At 42.4% G+C, this 19,300-nt stretch overlaps 1 protein-coding gene across 1 annotated transcript in view; it reads left to right on the forward strand.

Moving 5' to 3' along the window:
• Nucleotides 1-894: 894 nt before the first annotated feature.
• The window catches only part of LOC124596812 (golgin subfamily A member 6-like protein 22), a 267,662-nt gene continuing 249,256 nt past the window's right edge, over nt 895-19,300 (forward strand). Inside the window, exon 1 of the mRNA XM_047135897.1 lies at nt 895-970. Coding sequence (XP_046991853.1) covers nt 895-970 — 76 coding nt within the window. The remainder of the gene's footprint in view (nt 971-19,300) is intronic.

Consider the following 19,300-nt stretch of genomic DNA (forward strand, 5'->3'; position numbering starts at 1 on the left):
CAGTGTATGGTATGACAACTGTCAAGGCTACAGAAAGAGACCAAACATTTCAATGACCGGGCGGATAGTTCATCAATGTAAAAATAAAAAAATAAAGAAATAAATAAAACTGCGTGGCACGAGGGAGTTTTGAAGTCTGGTTCATAGCCCAACGTCTAGACCATTGCCCCCCCCCCCCTTTTCCGTGAGGACTTTCTTGAATCATTCTTCATAATGAACCGAGCTCATTTCGATGTGGTAATCTCACGTGCCTTTGTCCCCAATAAAAGAAAGTTCTACGCCGTGAAGAAATCCTTCTTCATTTCCAACGTGTGAAATATGATGCGTTTTCCAACTCCAGAAGGTATCTTGATCCTTCAACGCCATCCATAAATTTACTGACTGTACCCTCAATATTGATTATAGAAGTCAAAGCTTTTTTCTAAAGACTCAGCTACGTTTTCTTGCCATCCATACTGCATTGGGTGATCCTATCCGCACCAGGTCTCGTCTGTTAGGACGACCTTGCAGTCCTGTATTCGTAACTGTCTCATTCTTCTAAGGTAGATATCTTGGGATACAGCAGCTGTCGCAGACTCGATTTTAACTACTTTCAGAAGAGTGGAGATCGAAATAACAGGTAAATCTGCCACATTTTCTATCAATTTCAATGGGAGTTTTCTAATTGTGGGGACTACTGTATTCATGTAAAAATCATACTGTGCACACAGTAAAAATCATCGAGTCTGATTTTCGAGCCCTCTCGACAAACACACAGTGATTTTCTTGACATAGGTGACGTACTTTAATCGTTATGCCACGTGTTTGGTAAAGGTGTACATTAGTATTCAGTGCGCATGATTCATTACATGTAGTAAAGCACAGGAACAAATTACTGCAATACAAATTGTCGCAATGGCATGTATAGCGAACAGTCAGGCTGACAGTGTCGCCAACACGGGGGAAAATCGGGCGGTACAGCCAGTCTCAGGTGAGCGAATCGATCACGCGATTGAGTGTAGCAGCTCCTACACATTCACTGACGACAAGACAGTGTGACACTTAATTTCTCCCCCTCACTTTGAAGGGAATAAATAGCACTTAAAATACTGCCAGTTCACACGCTAGTGACCTCGGAGGCATCTTGATGTGATCACAGCCGTGCGCGCTTCTATACGCAAGATTCTACGCGCACCCAATCACCCTTCAATTTAACTCTTTATAAAATCCACATCACACCGTACGCTAACAGTGATGCAGTTCCTTACAACCACGTAAGTGAGATCCAAAAGAAATCCACGTTTTCTGTGATATGTTTATCCTGGCTGGGAATAGTTAAGAAAATTTCTTTGGGTGATTGAAAAATTCTGTAACTTGAGATTTCCACTACTAATGTATATGCCTATAACTTCCCAAAATTTAATAAACATCGGATAAATACATTTCACGCTATGTGGTTTTAAAGTGAACATTTCCTAGCGAGAAAGCCCTGAACCGTGCAGAACTTTAAAACAAAATTGCTCCATATAGGCTAATGCAAAATAAAACAAGAAAAACATTGATATAACTCACTTTATGATAGACCTGTTGGTTAACTTGTAATTAAAGCTTGAACTCGAATCTCCATGACAAAAAATCCGTTAGGAGGCAAGGTTGTTGGCTATCACGGATCTGGTGGTTCCCCTACGCTTCCGATATCTGCAGCGGTACGTATATGTCACGACGCAACGTAGAGATCATGTATTTTCCGAAGGCGATAGATTCAAAGAAAGGAAATAAGCACCAAATAATTACTGTCTTTCGGTACGATACCAAAGGTACTTTAAACCACAGAAACAAAACGGTATTCCATGTAGCAGATACGTCTAATTCAGTTGAATAGTAGTACTCAGCGTCACGTGCTTCTGTCTTTTAACATTCCAGTGTAATGACTGTGGTGGTCGTTGTGACAAAAAAGACCGTGCCTAATCTTACTGTAACATTCACGTTGAAATAGCAATATGTTTCGCTTTGTTAGTACCGTACCGATACCACGAAATATGATGCTATAGAGACAAAACAAATATTCAAAGAGTCTTATAACGAACAATCCTTTCTTATTATTACGGGAGTTTGATCAACTGTTGTTTCTGGAGACGGTAATTAGCGTAGAATCAATTTCACATACGATATTCAAATGTTAATAAGATCAAGTGTTTATTCCAGTGGGTTACTTTCGTGCAAAGGACGTAAAGATTCTGTGACTGATGTCATCTATGCTCACCGAAAATGAAAATTAGTGAGAAAGCTACATGTTCAGCCAACATGTAATATTCTTTGCTACGTTGGACACGGCCATGCCATGAAAAGTCGAAAATTATACGCGTACGATGTAGGATGTTAAACGTAAAATCACATGAAGTGTAAACACATGTCTACTTATTTATGTAGGAAACATGTCTTTTCAGAAGCCGACAGTGAAAAGATTCAACGAAAGAGGAAGTAAGTACCAAGCTTCTACAGTCGTTCGGCGCGAACTGGTAAGGTATGAAAGATACTTTAAACTGCTAGTTCTCAAAAAGTTTTACTCATCTTCTGTTGTACAATTCCGTACAGATAATGCCAGAAGAAACAAAAAATCATATTTTGAAAGTGTAAAATCAAAGTATTTCGGTTTATCGACACGGAGTTGTAAAATTTTGTCAAGAGTGTCTCGGTCCTGTATAGTGTTGACTGCCTCTTGCCATAGTTCATTATTACAGACGCTCTCCAACACACTAGTGCCATATAATGAAGACGGAAAGATGATGAACGTTAATGATTAAAACACGCAATGAGTATGAAATATCATACCTATTTTAAGAAACACTGGAACTTGTTTGCGAAAGGTGTTGCTCAGTCCTTATCAACAAAAGGAGATTAGGTCCTACAGAACTCAACAGTGGCTATTATACACAGTATTGTTAGATGTGAGACGACGACGGTACGTCTCTACACCGTAGGAATTCAGATACAAATATTAGGTTGCGCTCTTGGTGTTAATTTTCTTTGTCGAAATGGTTGGCGAAACTCCAGGTGTGAAAAGGATTACATTAACTTATCCGATGAATAGCAATTTTTCAGTTAATTTTAGTTGACGTATAGTAGTTTTAACTGTAATATACGTCCTTATTATGCGGTTTCATCTTGGGCATTTGATTGAAATGAAAGATTCGGTAACCTTACAATCGTTGGCTCTTATTTGATTTACAGTTTTACAACCGACGAATATATTCAGCGCCGTTATAAAGTGTAGGAAACGTTGTTTGCAAACCCTATTATCGTTAATTACTGTGCTCGACTAATTTTTCTGCGGATGCGGTAAATTTAAGATACTGGCACCAGTTGTCAAGGCAGGACGCAGTTTCATGTTTGCGTACTGTAGCCCCAATTTTTTTAAAATTGTGTTCAACTGCACTGTGGATGTATGCAATACGTCAAATTCGGACTTGGTATGACTATTATTTTATTCTATGTCTGTTGTCATTCCCTAATCAGTAAAGTATTATTATCAGAGGTCCGTGCGACCTAATAGAAGGCCTTTTTTTCTCAGGACAGGACCGTTGAGACAACAGTACAATTCGTTTTCCCAAAGTAGGAAGTAAATAACGATTATGTATTTTTAATTGTATCCTTACACATGATTTTCTTGATTTTATTTGAACTTAAATAAGCGAGTTAGGAGAAATATTAATTGAGTGAATTCTGTATGTTTTTCAGAAGTACAATTATTTCTTGTATCCCACAGACCGGACCTATTTTTATAATCTCAGTCCATCATCTGTAACCATTTTGTTTTGTTTTTATACCAGAGTTGTTAAGTTATACTGGAAGCTCTTCTTGCTATAGAGATATATTACAGTGCAATACTGTAATATAGTAATCTGTTTTAAGTGGCTTTTAGTGAATGAATTCATTCATGCACACATCGTGTTCTGTAAATTGAATAAGTCACGTTGAAAATAAAAATGCAGAATCAGCTACTGCAGGCTCCTTATGTAAAGATACTAGGAGCAAATTGTGATAAGTGCTGATCTGTTCACTCTGAAAATTAACTGAATTACTACTACTTTACTTTGTATTGTTATTGTGGTCTCCATTCTGAAGATTGATTTGATTCTGCTCTCCATGCAAGCCTTTCTTGTGCTAGTCTTTTCATCTCTGCATAACTACTCTAACCAGAATTCACTTAAGCTGCATACTGTAGTCAAGCCTTGATCTCCCTCTAAAATTTTTACCTCCTTTCACTTGCTACTATTACAAGATTAGCTATTCTTTGATGCTTCAGAATGTGTACTATTGTCTTACCCCTCTTTTAGTCAAGTTATGCCATGAAAGTATTTTCCCCCCAAAGCAGTACCACTTCATTAATTACTCAGTCTCTCCATCTAAACTCTAGCAATCTTCTGTAACACATTTCAACAGCTTCTGTTTTCTTCTCTACACTGTATGTTGTCCTTGTTTTATTCACATAAGCCTAAACTCAAGTAGGTGTATGTTCAGAAAAGATTTTCCAAAACTCAAACTTAGGCCTATATTTGATATTAACAAATTTCTATTTTCTAGGAGTTCTCTTATTGTAATTATGAGTCTACTTTTTATATCCTCTCTACTTCATTCGTTATCAGTTATTTTGTTGCCCAAATGCTAAAACTCATACACTTCTTGTGATGCCTAATTCCATAATCTAATGTGCTCTGATGTCTCATTCCCTAATCTACATTCAGCATTGTGTGGTCTAATTTGATATACTATTCCATTACCTCTGTTTTACTTTTGTTGAAGATGTTCTTATAGCCTGTTTTCAATGTACTATCCATCCCAAGCAACTGATCATGCAACTCATTTGCTGTCTCTGACATAATTACATTCTCCATCTCATAGTCTTATTTCTTCTTCCGGAACTTTAAAATTTATTTTTGGTTTCCTTTATTGAAATTTCCGTGTACAGATTTAATTACATGGTGACTAAGCTGCTACCTTGTCTCACCCCTTTCTCAGCAATGCTGCCCTCTTGTGTCCTTTGATTCATAACTGCAGTTTAGTTTCTGTACAAACTATAAATACCTTTCACCTCCCCGTAGTTTGTTCCTGCTGTCTTCAGAATTCTAGTGTGTATTCCAGTCAACATTGTTCAAAGCTTTTGTAATTTTGCAAGTGCTTTAAATGTGAGTTTGTCTTTCTTACAATTAGCCTCTAAGTTAAGTTTTAGTGTTAGTATTTTATAGTGTGTACCTACATTTATCCAGAACCCAAAATGACCTTCGTTAAGGTCACCTTCTACCTGCAGCTAATTCGTGTTAGTGTTTTGCAATCATGACTTAATAAACTGATGGTTCTATAATATTCTCATCTTTCAACACATCAGTCTGAGGGTATTTTATCTCTTGTGTGTCTTGCATACCCTGTAGAACAGTTTTGTCATGGTACATTTTCTTAATGACATTAATATTTCTGAAGGAATGCTATTTAGTTCAGGTGCTTTGTTTCAAATTTCAGAGCTCTGTCAACTTATTCTTGCTGTATCACATTCCTGTCACACCTCCATCCATTTCCTCTTCATGCATAAACAGGTTTTTTGATATTGGTATCAGTCATTTTCCCTTGTTAATTTGCTTAATTTATTTTTAATATTGCACATGTCTCCAGGAAGGATGTATTCATCAGGCAAAAAATTGCAATACAAAAACATTTAGCATCAGTACACAAATACATTAGTAGTTTTTTTGTTGTTGTGGCCTCCTCATCTAACTTCATTGCATGCAACATTGATATGGTGTAATAGCGCACTAGTTGCCAAATATTCCAGTTTTCACAGAATGTGCCAAAGTATAAGATTGAGGTGTGTGATTTAAAGGGACACAAATTGTTATTAATATATGTATTTTAGGAAAAGGAAGGGCTCAAGGATTGAGATATTCATATCATTTTTGCTGCTGTATTATTATCAATTTTATATAACAACATTATGAAAAGAAAAGTTGCTACTCACCATAATAGCAGAGATGCTGAGTTACAGATAGGACAGTAAAAAGACTCGTCACAAATAAAGCTTTCGGCCAGTAAGGCCTTCGTCAAAAATAGAGGACACACACACACACACACACACACACACACACACACACACACACACACAAATGCAGCTCACACACATGACTGCAGTCTCAGGCAACTGTGTGAGTTGTATTTGCCTGTGTGTGTGTGTGTGTGTGTGTGTGTGTGTGTGTGATGTATTTTCGATGAAGGCCTTACTGTCCGAAAGCTTTATTTGCGACAGTCTTTTTGTTGTGCCTATCTGCGACTCAGCATACTCTGCTATATGATGTGTAGCAACTTTCCTTTTCATAATATTATTACATTCCATTCTGAATTTTCCATTGTTTTGTCAATTTTATATGTAAGTTTGGAACGCTATTTCCAAAGTAGCTGCACAGTTTTAATCTGCCAGGAAGTTTCATATCAGCGCACACTCCGCTGCAGAGTGAAAATCTCATTCTGGAAACATCCCCCAGGCTGTGGCTAAGCCATGTCTCCGCAATATCCTTTCTTTCAGGAGTGCTAGTTCTGCAAGGTTCGCAGGAGAGCTTCTGTAAAGTTTGGAAGGCAGGAGATGAGATACTGGCAGAAGTAGGGCTGTGAGACTGGGCGTGAGTCGTGCTTCGGTAGCTCAGATGGTAGAGCACTTGCCCGCGAAAGGCAAAGGTCCCGAGTTCGAGTCTCGGTCGGGCACACAGTTTTAATCTGCCAGGAAGTTTCATATCAGCGCACACTCCGCTGCAGAGTGAAAATCTTTCTGGGAACAGAATGGATTGTCACTATCAGGTGCAATGATGGACTGATACCAGGAAGCTAGATTAACTAATATTTGTTCTTGCAGGTATCACTAGGGAGGGGGGAGGGCCCTCAGGCACACATTAGTCAGCCCATGCTGGAGCTGGGAGGAGGGGGGGGGGGGGGCTCAGGCACACATAAGTCAGCCCATGCTCTGACCCATACCCCAGAGTAACAACTGGCTCACTGTTTTTATGTCCAGCATCCACAACATTTCCATATAAAAGGTCCTATTAATTTTTTCCTAACACTAATAGTTTCCATGTTGGAGTGGATGGAAACCTACAGATTTTTGAAAATAGTGTTTTAATGGTATAAAATTAATGTTTATTGTTAAAAAAGTGGGTTAAGAACAAATATTAAATGTTTGTACCATATCAAAGTGCAGTAGATCAATATTTAAAGGATAAACTGTGTTCTGGTGGTGCAACAGAGTGGAAAGGAGAGGGGGGAGGGAGGATGATGATGATCATGATATTTGGTTTGTGGAGCGCTGAACTGCACGGTCATCAGCGCCCGTGCAAAGTCCAAGTTTTACACAATCCAATTTTTTTACACAGCCCAATCAAGCCACTGTCAGGAATGACAATGATGATGATGATGAAATGATGAGGTTACCACAAACACCCAGCCCCTGGGCAGAGAAAATCCCCAACCCAGTGGGGAGGGAGGAAGGCAGAAGTTGGAAGTGTGAGGGAAAAGCAAGTCACTAGATTGTCACGCGTTTCCTTCTTTCATAAGTTGGCAAACTGAATAGCGAGCAGATGGTTTCCTATCTTTTCTAGCCCGCTGCCTCACAAAAAGTAACTACAGGGTGTTTATATTGACCCTACTGCACCTCACCTTATGAATCAGTGGTGATTCAATTTGCAGACATGCCTGGTGGGGGCGGGGGGGGGGGGGGGGGGGCATTTATTTTTCTCAAAATGCATTGACACTGTGTGGAGTACAGATATGAGCTACTATTAATACTAATGCAAAAAGGGAAAAGAACAGAATCTGCATAAATCTTCGCACACTGTTCTGCACTTCTGGAGGGCAGTTGATTCTTAGTCATTCTGTACAGCAGCTTTAGTTTTCTTCTAGAAAAGGCAACTTCCCCAGCCAAGGACACTGCTCACTTTTCAGTATATCGACAGACTATACCTCCCCAGTATTTCCTATCCAGATCTCTCATTTGGGTATACAAAATAAGTTCATTGATCTCGTGTTTATATAGTGGAGTTATTTTTGGTTTATTTAGTGACTAATACTTACTTGTAGTTGTTGTGTTAGCTATTATGTAAAAAAAAGCTGTACAGGCTATAGCTCTCACCTGTCAACTACGCAAGAACCTGTCCCAAATGTGATATACTGGCAATATGTACTTGATGGTGTTGTTTCACTTTCTCCTCTATCAGGGTCTGGATTAGTTTTCACACCATGAGTATCAGCTCCCCAAACATCTGAAGAGGCCCAACGGGTTCCCTCTGTAACGGAAGTAGGCCACCAGTGTGTTAATGGAAATTCAGATATTTCAACATAAGTCAGGCATTGCATGAGCACATTACTGTTCCAGTTTGAACGTGACGGCCCATGAATTGAGTGGTGAGTGGCTCTACTCTCCACAGCCCACTCTAAAAGTGCCAGCTGTTCGAGAATGGAAGAGATTTATGCAGTCTACTAGTAACACAGTAACTTTCTGGTCATTCGTTAATTCATCACCAAGTGACTATAAAATGGTTACACAGCTTTACAGTATGCGTTCAATGACACATAGCTGCAAGATGCCACATTCCCTAGTTCAATCCCCTTCCCATCAACACTGCATAGGTCATTGGCAACACAACACTTACAAATTAAGCCATTCTCTGCCATGTTTATAGGAATGTATTTTACATAGTAGCTTGTTAACAACTGCAAATAAGTTCTCACTTAATAAACTGAAAATAATTTCACTACATAAAGACAAGCTCAGTGAAGTTATTTTGCCTTTTATGTAAGACAACTGGACAGGAACTGCAGGGGAGGTATAGCCTGTATGTAACTGAAAAGTGAGCAGCACTTGTGGTTGGGGAGGCCACCTTTCCCAGAAGAATGCCACAACTGCCATACAGGATGATCAAGAATCAATTTCACATCTAGCCGTGCAAAATGGCATGCAGAGATTTATGTAGAATTTGTTCATGTCATTTCCTTGTGTTAGTATTGCTAGTAACACTTATCCATAAATAACCTATGTAGAAGATAGTTGTCCCCCCCCCCCCCCCCTTCCCCGTCCCAGAGTGTTTGTGCACTCATCGCCAGTGATTCATAAAGCAAACGGTGGAAGGGTCTCTAAAACTTCGTGAAATAGCATATGGTGGCGTTTTGTGACATAGTGGGGTTGGAGACAGTCCTGCTCACTCTCTTCAGTTCCGGACCTATGATGGAGGAAATGCATGACTACAATCTGACGAGCTGCCTTCCCTCACGTGTCTTACCTCCACCCCATCTGCCAGCCCCTTTCCAGACTGTCACACACATAAAATACAATTTATATATTAATACAGTTGTAATGCACTTAGATGTGGCACACATGATTAATATTTGTTCTTGACCCGTTTCATGTAACAACAAGCATTAATTTTACACCTCTAAAACACCTGCAAATAAGTTCTCACTTAATAAACTGAAAATAACTCCACCACATAATAAACTGAGAATTTTCGCGTTTTCTCTGGGACTAATAGTTTCTGCGTTGCAGGAGACAGAAAAATCACAGATTTTTAACCCTAGGATCCATGGTGCCGAAAACACGCATGAAAGCATATGCAGGGCCTCCAAGGCCCTGCCCTAATTTAAAATTTCCCTCTTTTCATATAATCATTCTTTGGAGTTAAATTTATTTCTGTCAAATTTATTGTCATATTGAAAGATTCCTAAGATACAGTAACAGGATCTGGTGGGCCTGATTAACATTTTATTGGTTAAAAAAAAAAAAAAAAAAAAAAAAAAAAAAAAAAAAAAAAAAAAACCCTCAAAGAGTGAATTTTTATTAGTTAGATCCATTTACATACAACATATACAAATAATTTTATTAATTCACTTACAAGTTGCAGTTTACATTTTATAACATTTATTACAACCAATTTCTTCAATTAAATCATACTCATTATTCACAATATTATGTATATAGGCAATATTTTGACAAAAAGTTATTATTCATTGTTCACATAAAATTACATATTTCTTACTTTTCAACATGTGACAAACAATAAGCACAAAGAACGCCACTATGTTCCTTACAAATGTTGGTTTTACACTTAATGCATGTCATAGCACTTTTTCTGTGTTTATTATATGGAAAATAATTGCATCTTCTTCTTTTTCCTGAGACAGGTAGTTGGTTCGGCAGTATGACATCTTTTTGAACACCACATCTTTGCATGGCATCAACAATTTTCTTTGGAAGATTAGGGATCTGAATACGAAGGTCCATTATTGGTCTTCCCATTTCCTCTGCTAAATCTCTCGGGAACAAACGCATTTTATCACTTCTTCCACTATGGTATGTCAGATGTTGGGCGGAAAATAAAATTTCACTGTTCATTGCTGCAACATCCATCATATTCATCCATAATGCAAATGGCCATCTTCTTGTTTGTCTCTTGCAAATGTAATATTGAATTTTCTGGTCCATTTGATCTACTCCACCCTTCGTAGAGTTATAGAACTTTATTATATCTGGTTTCTTTTTTGCATGAGTTTCATCAATGTTTCTGTCGTGATGCATTGTGCAAATGAGAACTACAGACTTTTTCTTTTTGGGAACATAATTAACCATTGTAATGTCACCTCTAAATGCAAACAAAGAGGAATGAATCGCTCTTGAGGCAGACGTTTTCATATCATTAGGAATTTCTGGTTTATTTTGTTTGATTGTTCCCACCACTGTAATTTGCTTCTGAAGCATCTCTTCTGCCAGCTGCACACTAGTAAAGAAGTTGTCAACAGTAATATTTTTTGATGATCCTTCAATGCTTTTAGCAAGATCTTTTACCACATTCTATCCAAGATTTTTCTGAATAGGTTCATGGGGCTTCCTTCCCGTGTAAACAATTCCGTCTAAAGCATATGCAGATATAGCATGACATAATCAAAATATTTTTATGCCATACTTGGCTGGTTTAGAGGGCATATACTGGGTGAAGCTGCATCTTCCACAGAATGGGACTAGCTGTTTGTCAACTGTGAGCGAATCATTGGAATCATTCTATTTCTACACTTGTCAAGGAATAGTTCCCATACATAGCGAACAGCTGCAAGTTTGTCATCTGCAGATCAAGCTTCACGGGTACACCTGTCATCAAATCTAATCATTCTCCTTATATCCTCGAATCTATTTACTGACATGGTGGCCTGATATGTAGGATTTGCCTTTTTATCCAAGAATAATTCCCTAATAGGGACATCCCAACTCTTCTCAACACCAGAAAGCAGTAAAAGACCAAGAAAACCCCCCATTTCAGCAAGCGAAACGTTTTACCATGTAAAGCAGCCACTCTTCTGCTTTCAATATTTGTGCAGCTGATGATTTCCTCTAGTATTTCCTTGGAGATGAAATAGTGCCAGGCATCCTTAAGTTTACGGGTTTTCAAACCACGGGCTGGACCAGGTGCCTTCTTTACAATATTATGGACAGGCGTAAGAAAAGTTGCAAGAGGATCTAATTTCCAAATTGTTCCATTCCGACTAATGTATGTGTGGTCTTCTATACCTTTTTGTGGTGGTTCTTCATTTTCAGACTCTGGTGAAGTAATATTATCGGAAGGACTGTCATCTGCCTCAATATTCAAATCTGCAGATTCATTGGCTGATTCTTCACTACTTGCATCTTCAAAAGTATTTCCTTCCTCGCAAGAATTATCTTATTCAAACCACTGAGCCACAACACTTTCAAAATTAGTTGCATTTGCACATACTGACTCTCTGGCTTTCTGTGTCGAAGCCATAGCAAAAGGCGTGTCTCTCGAACAGCAGCTTGTGCAACACTAAACGAGTCATACTCGTTACAATATGGGCCTTACAGCAACAAACAAACTACAGTAACAATGAGGCTGACAAGAGCAGCCCAGGATAACAATACTATGCAATAATAAAACATTTGATAGCAAAAAGATCAATAATACACTGACATCGCCAATATGTGAAAGTAGTGTGTATTATTTTTTAGTTATACTATTAATACTACAGCTGCTGCTGCTGTTGGCACTCCTATTGCTGCAAATACCACTACAGTTATTGTTGAATTAATAACTGCTCCCAAACAAATGTTGAAGACAATATAGCCTAAAGAACATTTATAAATGTGTGAGGGCTTCTGAATCCCTGCTTATGCATTCATGGTGTATGGGTAAACATATTGAATTATACAAAAAAGGTATCTCGTTCAGACTTGATAGGAGGAATGTCACAGTGTTAGTGAAAGAGTACTGGAAAGCAGTTTGAAATGAAACAACAAATTACAGATTTTTTTTAAAAAAATGAAGACATACAAGGGCCTCAGAGGCCTTTTTTTATGCATTTTAGGGTTAACATAACAATTCAGTTCTTTGTTGACTGGGCTAATATGCTGGGGAAAATTGAAAAATGACATCAACTGCCCGGATGGGAATAGATCAACCGCAGCATGAAGAAATATCAGAAGCTACATTAGTTGATTGTTCAGTGCTCGCTCCTTTTACCTGAGGCGCCATGCTGAGCAAGTTATGCCAACCTTCGTGAAATTAACATACCCCAAGAATAATGCAGCAACAGCGTGGGTCAAACTTAGAGTGACTAAAGCATTGTTAAACGAGAGAATATTTTATATTTGCTATGAACTTGACAAGAATTCCAGGAAACTGTTGTGCCTTCAGTATAATGTGATCAATGAATTCAGTCCCAAGACTTGTGAATGTCCTGTTTTTTTACCATGCAATGGAGAGAACCAAGTTGGTCATTCATCAACATAACCAATAAGGAAATTACACCATGATGCCCAATCAGTCCTCAAGAAGGAGCTCAACTTTGCCCTAAAGCTGATGGCAGCAGCTGTCCTCTTGTCTCATTAGCACAGTGGGACAAGCAATTGAACTTCCCCAACATGAACATGACACAGGTATAAAATTAAATTATAAAATTATTTATTAATGCTTGTTGTTACATGAAATGGGTCAAGAACAAATATTGAACATGTGTGCCACATCTAAGTGCATTAGAACTGTACCCAATACAGTCATCTACACTTAACAGCTACACTTTCTTCCCCACACACAATTCATACTCAGTGAAGGAAGGATGCCTACAGGTGTGATGGAAGAGAAGAACCTTTTCAATAAGGTAGCTGAACTTGCCTTTCAATATCAACATTGGATGCCTAGAATATGGTCTTGTGAAGTATGTGAGCAACATTCTTAGCATATATGTTGGCTTGTGTGAACACAGTGGCTCACTCATTTCAAAATTAATGGCACTGATGGTCTTGTCAGGTTTGACTTCGTTTCTCTCTTCAGATGGGTTCCATGTTTAAACGTGATTGGCAAGAAATTTGACAATAAGATGACAGGCCTATTCAAGCATATCCTTTCCTATGCATTCTGTGTCTTTGGTGGAGACTGATATAAATGGACTGATGAGGTAGCTATGGGCAGCCCACTTCCCCCCATTATTGCAAATTTATGTATACAACACTTTGAAGAGAAAGCTCTAAAGTCAGTCACAGAAATGCCATTTTAGAGCTTCTGTTAGTTAAGCAACAAATTTGCAATTGGGATGCACAATAAAGACAAACTAGAATTCCTACAACATCGAAATTTCATGATGCAAATGGAAATTGACATGAAACTGGATGTGTTTGAAGGAGGGAAATGGACTGCACATGTAAATCCACTCATGCAAGCTTATTTCTGCAGTCACCATCATACAGCACAGATAAATGACACTGAAAATGTATAAGCCAAACTAGAACAACTGTAACATAGCAGGAGGCAGAGAATTCACAAACAACTGTGCAACTCCATTCTTTCCATACACAATCACTTTGTCCAGCAGAATCAGTGGTATTATAGAAATAAAGGTTTGAAGCATATTCTGGCAGCCTGTCGAAATTAAATCTGTATTGGGCTGTGTAAAAAATGTTAAGGGTTCCGCAAGTTGAGAGTGTATCAGCTCACTTGCCAATGCAGTTTGTTGTCTGTACGTAAACTGTCAGAATCATGGAAGAATGCTGCATTGAGCAGTGGTATGCACACACTTAAGACAGGCAGGCAAGTCATTAATTCAGAACATTGCTTCCCCCCTGCGGGTCCGGGGATTAGAATAGGCCCGCGGTATTCCTGCCTGTCGTAAGATGCGACTAAAAGGAGTCCCTCCCCCTCAAGGGGGTAGTTAGCGCCTGCATCCGGAGACGGACGGTTCCACGACCTCTATTTGCGGTCACTTTGCTTTTTCACTTCTCGTTTCTTCCTTCCTTTGGTTGGTTCCTTTCTTTGCTCTTCTCCACCTCACTGTCTTCCTTACTCTTTCCCCTGCAAAATCTCCTTGCCTTCTCATTGCCTTCTTCTCCTTGCCTTCTCATTGCCTTCTTCTCATTGCCTTCTCATTGCCTTCTTCTCCTTGCCTTCTCTGGTCTCCGCCTCGGCGTTTGAGACAGTCTGTCCTCTCTCTCTCTCTCTCTCTCCCCCTCTCTCTCCTTTTTCCTCTTCTTTCTTCCTCCCTGTGCGCGCCTGAGGGCCGACCCACGCGTTCGCACGTGTAGCCGGTGACGGGGTAACGCGTAATTCCTCGCCCTGGGTAGACATGTAAGGCACGCGCGTACCCCCTGGTAAAGGCCAGGCCCAGGGAGGGGTGATTGCCTGAGCTGATACCTTCTGACCATGCCGATTGGTCCCTCCGTCTGTTTCTCGGGAGGTGTGACCTGAGGTGTAAACATTCACCTAAGGCAGGAGTGCCCACTGAGAGGGTCCCCACAAGGAAGGAGCGCGCCATCGGAGACGCTGGCAATCGTGGGGGATTCCTCCGCAATGGATTTCACTCCACCTCTCTCGACTTCTGCCCAAAAACGGAAACTTGACCAGCTACCAGTGACAAAAGTACTACCGCCTGCCCCACAGTTCCTCGTCGTTTCTCGATCTGAGGACGGAAAGGATTTTTCCTCTGTCAACCCTTTCGTTATCCAGAAGGGCGTAGATGCCATAGCCGGATCTGTCAAATCTTGTACCAGGTTGCGTAACGGTACCTTATTACTCGAAACTGAGAGCACCTTTCAGGCACAAAAACTGCTTCGGGCCACACTCCCGTACACGTTCCCTGTCCGGGTGGAGGCTCACCGAACTTTGAATTCGTCTCGTGGTGTGGTCTACACTAGATCCCTCGACGGCTTGACTGACGAGGAGACTCAATCATTCCTCGCTGAGCAGGGCGTGACGGCTGTCCATAGGGTCATGAAAAAGGTCAACAATGACCTTGTACCGACCCGGACACTTTTCTTGACCTTTGATAGTGTTAAGCTGCCATCGCGCATCAAGGCGGGCTACGAGGTTATTTCTGTTCGCCCCTATGTCCCGACACCTACGCGCTGCTACCAGTGTCAGCGTTTCAATCACGCTCGACAGTCTTGTTCCAATGCGGCTAAATGTGTCACCTGTGGCAGGGATGCCCATGAGGGTGACTGTCCACCTCCGTCTCCTCGTTGTGTGAACTGTCAGGGTGACCATGCCGCATCCTCCCGCGACTGTCCTGTCTATAAGGAAGAACGCTGTATCCAAGAAATTTGGGTCAAAGAGAAAGTGTCCACCTCGGCTGCTCGCAAGCTATTGGCTAGTAGGAAGCCCACGCTGCTCCCAGCGGGGAAATATAGTACTGTCCTCGCCTCTCCTCAGACTACCAGGGAGGTGGCAACCCAGACATGCGATCTGACCTTCAGCACCACGGTCGTCCGTTCGGCCAGTGCTAACATCGCGCGGTCGACGTCTCCTCTTGCTGCCATCACCCCACAGAAACCGGCCCCTTCATCAGCTTCTGCTAAGACGAAGACCCAGAAGTCAGATGCACGGGACTTCAAGAAGGAACCGTCCCGTGCAGACTTCCTACGTACCTCGACCTCCCAGCCTTCGACCGGTACTTCCACCAAACGACCTTCCAAGAAGGCTCATAGGACGCACAGTTCTCCTTCTCCGCCACGGCGCATTTCTTCTCCTGCGCCACCCAGCGGTTGCTGCCCCAGGCCGTCATCCGTTTCGCCTGGCCGCACCGCTGGTAGCCAAACATCTGGCCGTTCACCAGCGGAGGAAGCTCCCCCTCCCGGCCATCTTCCCAAGATGGCCGATGAACCCATAGACCCAATGGACGATGACTGTCCGCCTACTGATAGCGGCGGCAGTGCTCGCTCGAAGCCAGGCCCTCAGCGGGCTTCGAGGTGACCCCTTCTTTCATCTTTTTTTTTTTTCTTACGATGGCACTTATTCATTGGAATATTCGCTGCATTCGCTCCAACCGAGAGGACTTGAAGTTGCTGCTCCGCTTGCACCGTCCGCTCGTCGTAGCCCTTCAGGAAACGAAGCTACGCCCATGCGATCAAATTGCCTTGGCACACTACACCGCTGTGTGTTTTGACCTACCCCCTGTGGTAGGTATCCCAGCTCATGGAGGGGTTATGTTGCTGGTCCGGGATGATATTTACTATGATCCCATCACGTTGCACACCGGCCTGCAGGCAGTTGCCATCCGCATTACTCTCCCCACTTTTACATTTTCCATTTGTACCGTTTACACTCCATCGTCGTCTGCCGTTACCAGGCCAGACATGATGCAACTTATTGCTCAGCTACCTGCACCATTTTTGTTAACTGGAGACTTCAATGCCCACCATCCCCTTTGGGGCTCTCCAGCATCCTGCCCGAGGGGCTCCCTGTTAGCAGACCTTTTCAACCAGCTCCATCTTGTCTGCCTCAATACTGGCGCCCCTACTTTTCTTTCAGACACATCTCACACCTATTCCCATTTAGACCTCTCTATATGTACTCCCCAACTTGCACGCCGGTTTGAGTGGTATGCACTTTCTGATACATATTCGAGCGACCACTTCCCGTGTGTTATCCATCTCCTGCAGCATACCCCCTCTCCGTGCTCATCTAGTTGGACCATCTCCAAAGCAGACTGGGGGCTCTTCTCTTCCAGGGCGACCTTTCAGGATCAAACCTTCACAAGCTGTGATAGTCAGGTGGCACACCTCACGGAAATCATTCTCACTGCTGCTGAATATTCCATCCCTCACCCTACTTCTTCTCCACGTCGCGTACCGGTCCCCTGGTGGACCGCAGCATGTAGAGACGCTTTACGTGCTCGTCGACGTGCTTTGCACACCTTTAAACGCCACACTACAGTGGCGAATTGTATCAATTATAAACGATTACATGCACAGTGTCGTCGTATTATTAAAGAAAGCAAGAAAGCCAGCTGGGCTGCTTTCACAAGCACCTTCAACAGTTTTACTCCTTCTTCTGTTGTCTGGGGTAGCCTGCGCCGGCTATCTGGCACTAAGGTCCACTCACCAGTTTCTGGCTTGACGGTCGCGAATGACGTCCTTGTGGCCCCTGAGGCTGTCTCCAATGCCTTCGGCCGCTTTTTCGCAGAGCTTTCGAGCTCCACTCATTACCACCCTGCCTTCCTCCCCCGCAAACAGGCAGAGGAGGCTAGGCCACCTAACTTCCGCTCCTCGAATCGTGAAAGTTATAATGCCCCATTCACCATGCGGGAACTCGAAAACGCACTTGGCCGATCACGGTCCTCCGCTCCAGGGCCTGATTCTATTCATATTCAGATGCTGAAGAACCTTTCTCCTGCGGGTAAAGGTTTTCTTCTTCGTACTTACAATCGCATCTGGATTGAGGGACATGTTCCCGCATGCTGGCGCGAGTCTATTGTTGTCCCGATTCCCAAGCCGGGGAAGGACAAGCACTTGCCTTCCAGTTATCGACCCATCTCGCTTACCAGCTGTGTCTGTAAAGTGATGGAGCGAATGGTTAACTCTCGTTTGGTTTGGCTGCTCGAGTCTCGACACCTACTTACCAATGTACAATGTGGATTTCGTAGGCGCCGCTCTGCTGTTGACCATCTGGTTACCTTGTTGACCTTCATTATGAATAACTTCTTGCGGAAGCGCCCGACCGCGGCTGTGTTCTTTGATTTGGAGAAGGCTTACGACACCTGATGGAGGGCGGGCATTCTCCGCACCATGCATACATGGGGCCTTCGCGGTCGCCTCCCTCTTTTTATTCCTTCCTTTTTAATGGATCGACAGTTCAGGGTACGTGTGGGTTCTGTCCTGTCAGACACCTTTCGCCAGGAGAATGGGGTGCCACAGGGCTCAGTTTTGAGCGTCGCTCTCTTCGCCATAGCGATCAATCCAATAATGGATTGCCTCCCAGCTGATGTATCGGGCTCCCTTTTCCATCCCTTTTACCATCTATTGCAGCGCGCAGCGTACGTGTTTCCTGGAGCGCTGTCTTCAGCGTTTTCTTGACCATCTTTACTCCTGGAGTGTCGCCAATGGCTTCCGTTTTTCTGCCGAGAAGACGGTCTGTATTAACTTTTGGCGCTACAAAGAGTTTCTCCCACCGTCCTTACGACTCGGTGCCCGTTGCTCTCCCATTCGTGGAGACAACAAAATTTTTAGGTCTTACATTTGACAGGAAACTTAGTTGGTCTCCACATGTGTCATATTTGGCTGCTCGTTGTACCCGTTCTCTAAATGTCCTCCGTGTTCTCAGTGGTATGTCGTGGGGAGCGGATCGAACCGTCCTACTTCGCCTATATTGGTCGATCGTCCGCTCCAAGCTGGATTATGGGAGCTTCGTATACTCCTCTGCACGGCCATCCATCTTACGCCGCCTCAACTCCATACAACATCGGGGTTTACGACTTGGGATCGGAGCGTTTTATACTAGTCCCGTCGAGAGTCTTCATGCTGACGCTGGTGAGTTGCCACTCACCTACCGGCGCGATATACTGCTTTGTCGGTATGCCTGTCGGCTACTGGCAATGCCCGACCACCCATCTTATCGTTCCTTTTTTGATGACTCTCTCGACAGTCAATATGGGTTGTATGTCTCTGCCCTGCTACCCACTGGAGTTCGCTTTCGTCGCCTCCTTCAACACCTTAATTTTTCACTCCCTGCAACCTTTCGAGTGGGCGAGAGCCACACGCCACCTTGGCTCCAGGCTCAGGTTCGCGTCCACCTTGACCTCTGCTCGCTCCCGAAGGAGGTTACCCCCAGTTCAGTCTACCACTCCTGTTTTTTCGAACTTCGTTCGAAGTTCATTAATATGACCTTCATTTATACAGATGGCTCTAAGACCAATGACGGGGTCGGGTGTTCTTTTATTGTCGGGGCACAAAGTTTCAAATACCGGCTCCATGGCCATTGTTCGGTCTTCACAGCTGAGCTCTTTGCCCTCTACCAGGCTGTTC

Source organism: Schistocerca americana, chromosome 1 (genome assembly GCF_021461395.2).
Source record: "Schistocerca americana isolate TAMUIC-IGC-003095 chromosome 1, iqSchAmer2.1, whole genome shotgun sequence".
NCBI classification, from domain to species: Eukaryota; Metazoa; Arthropoda; class Insecta; order Orthoptera; family Acrididae; genus Schistocerca; species Schistocerca americana.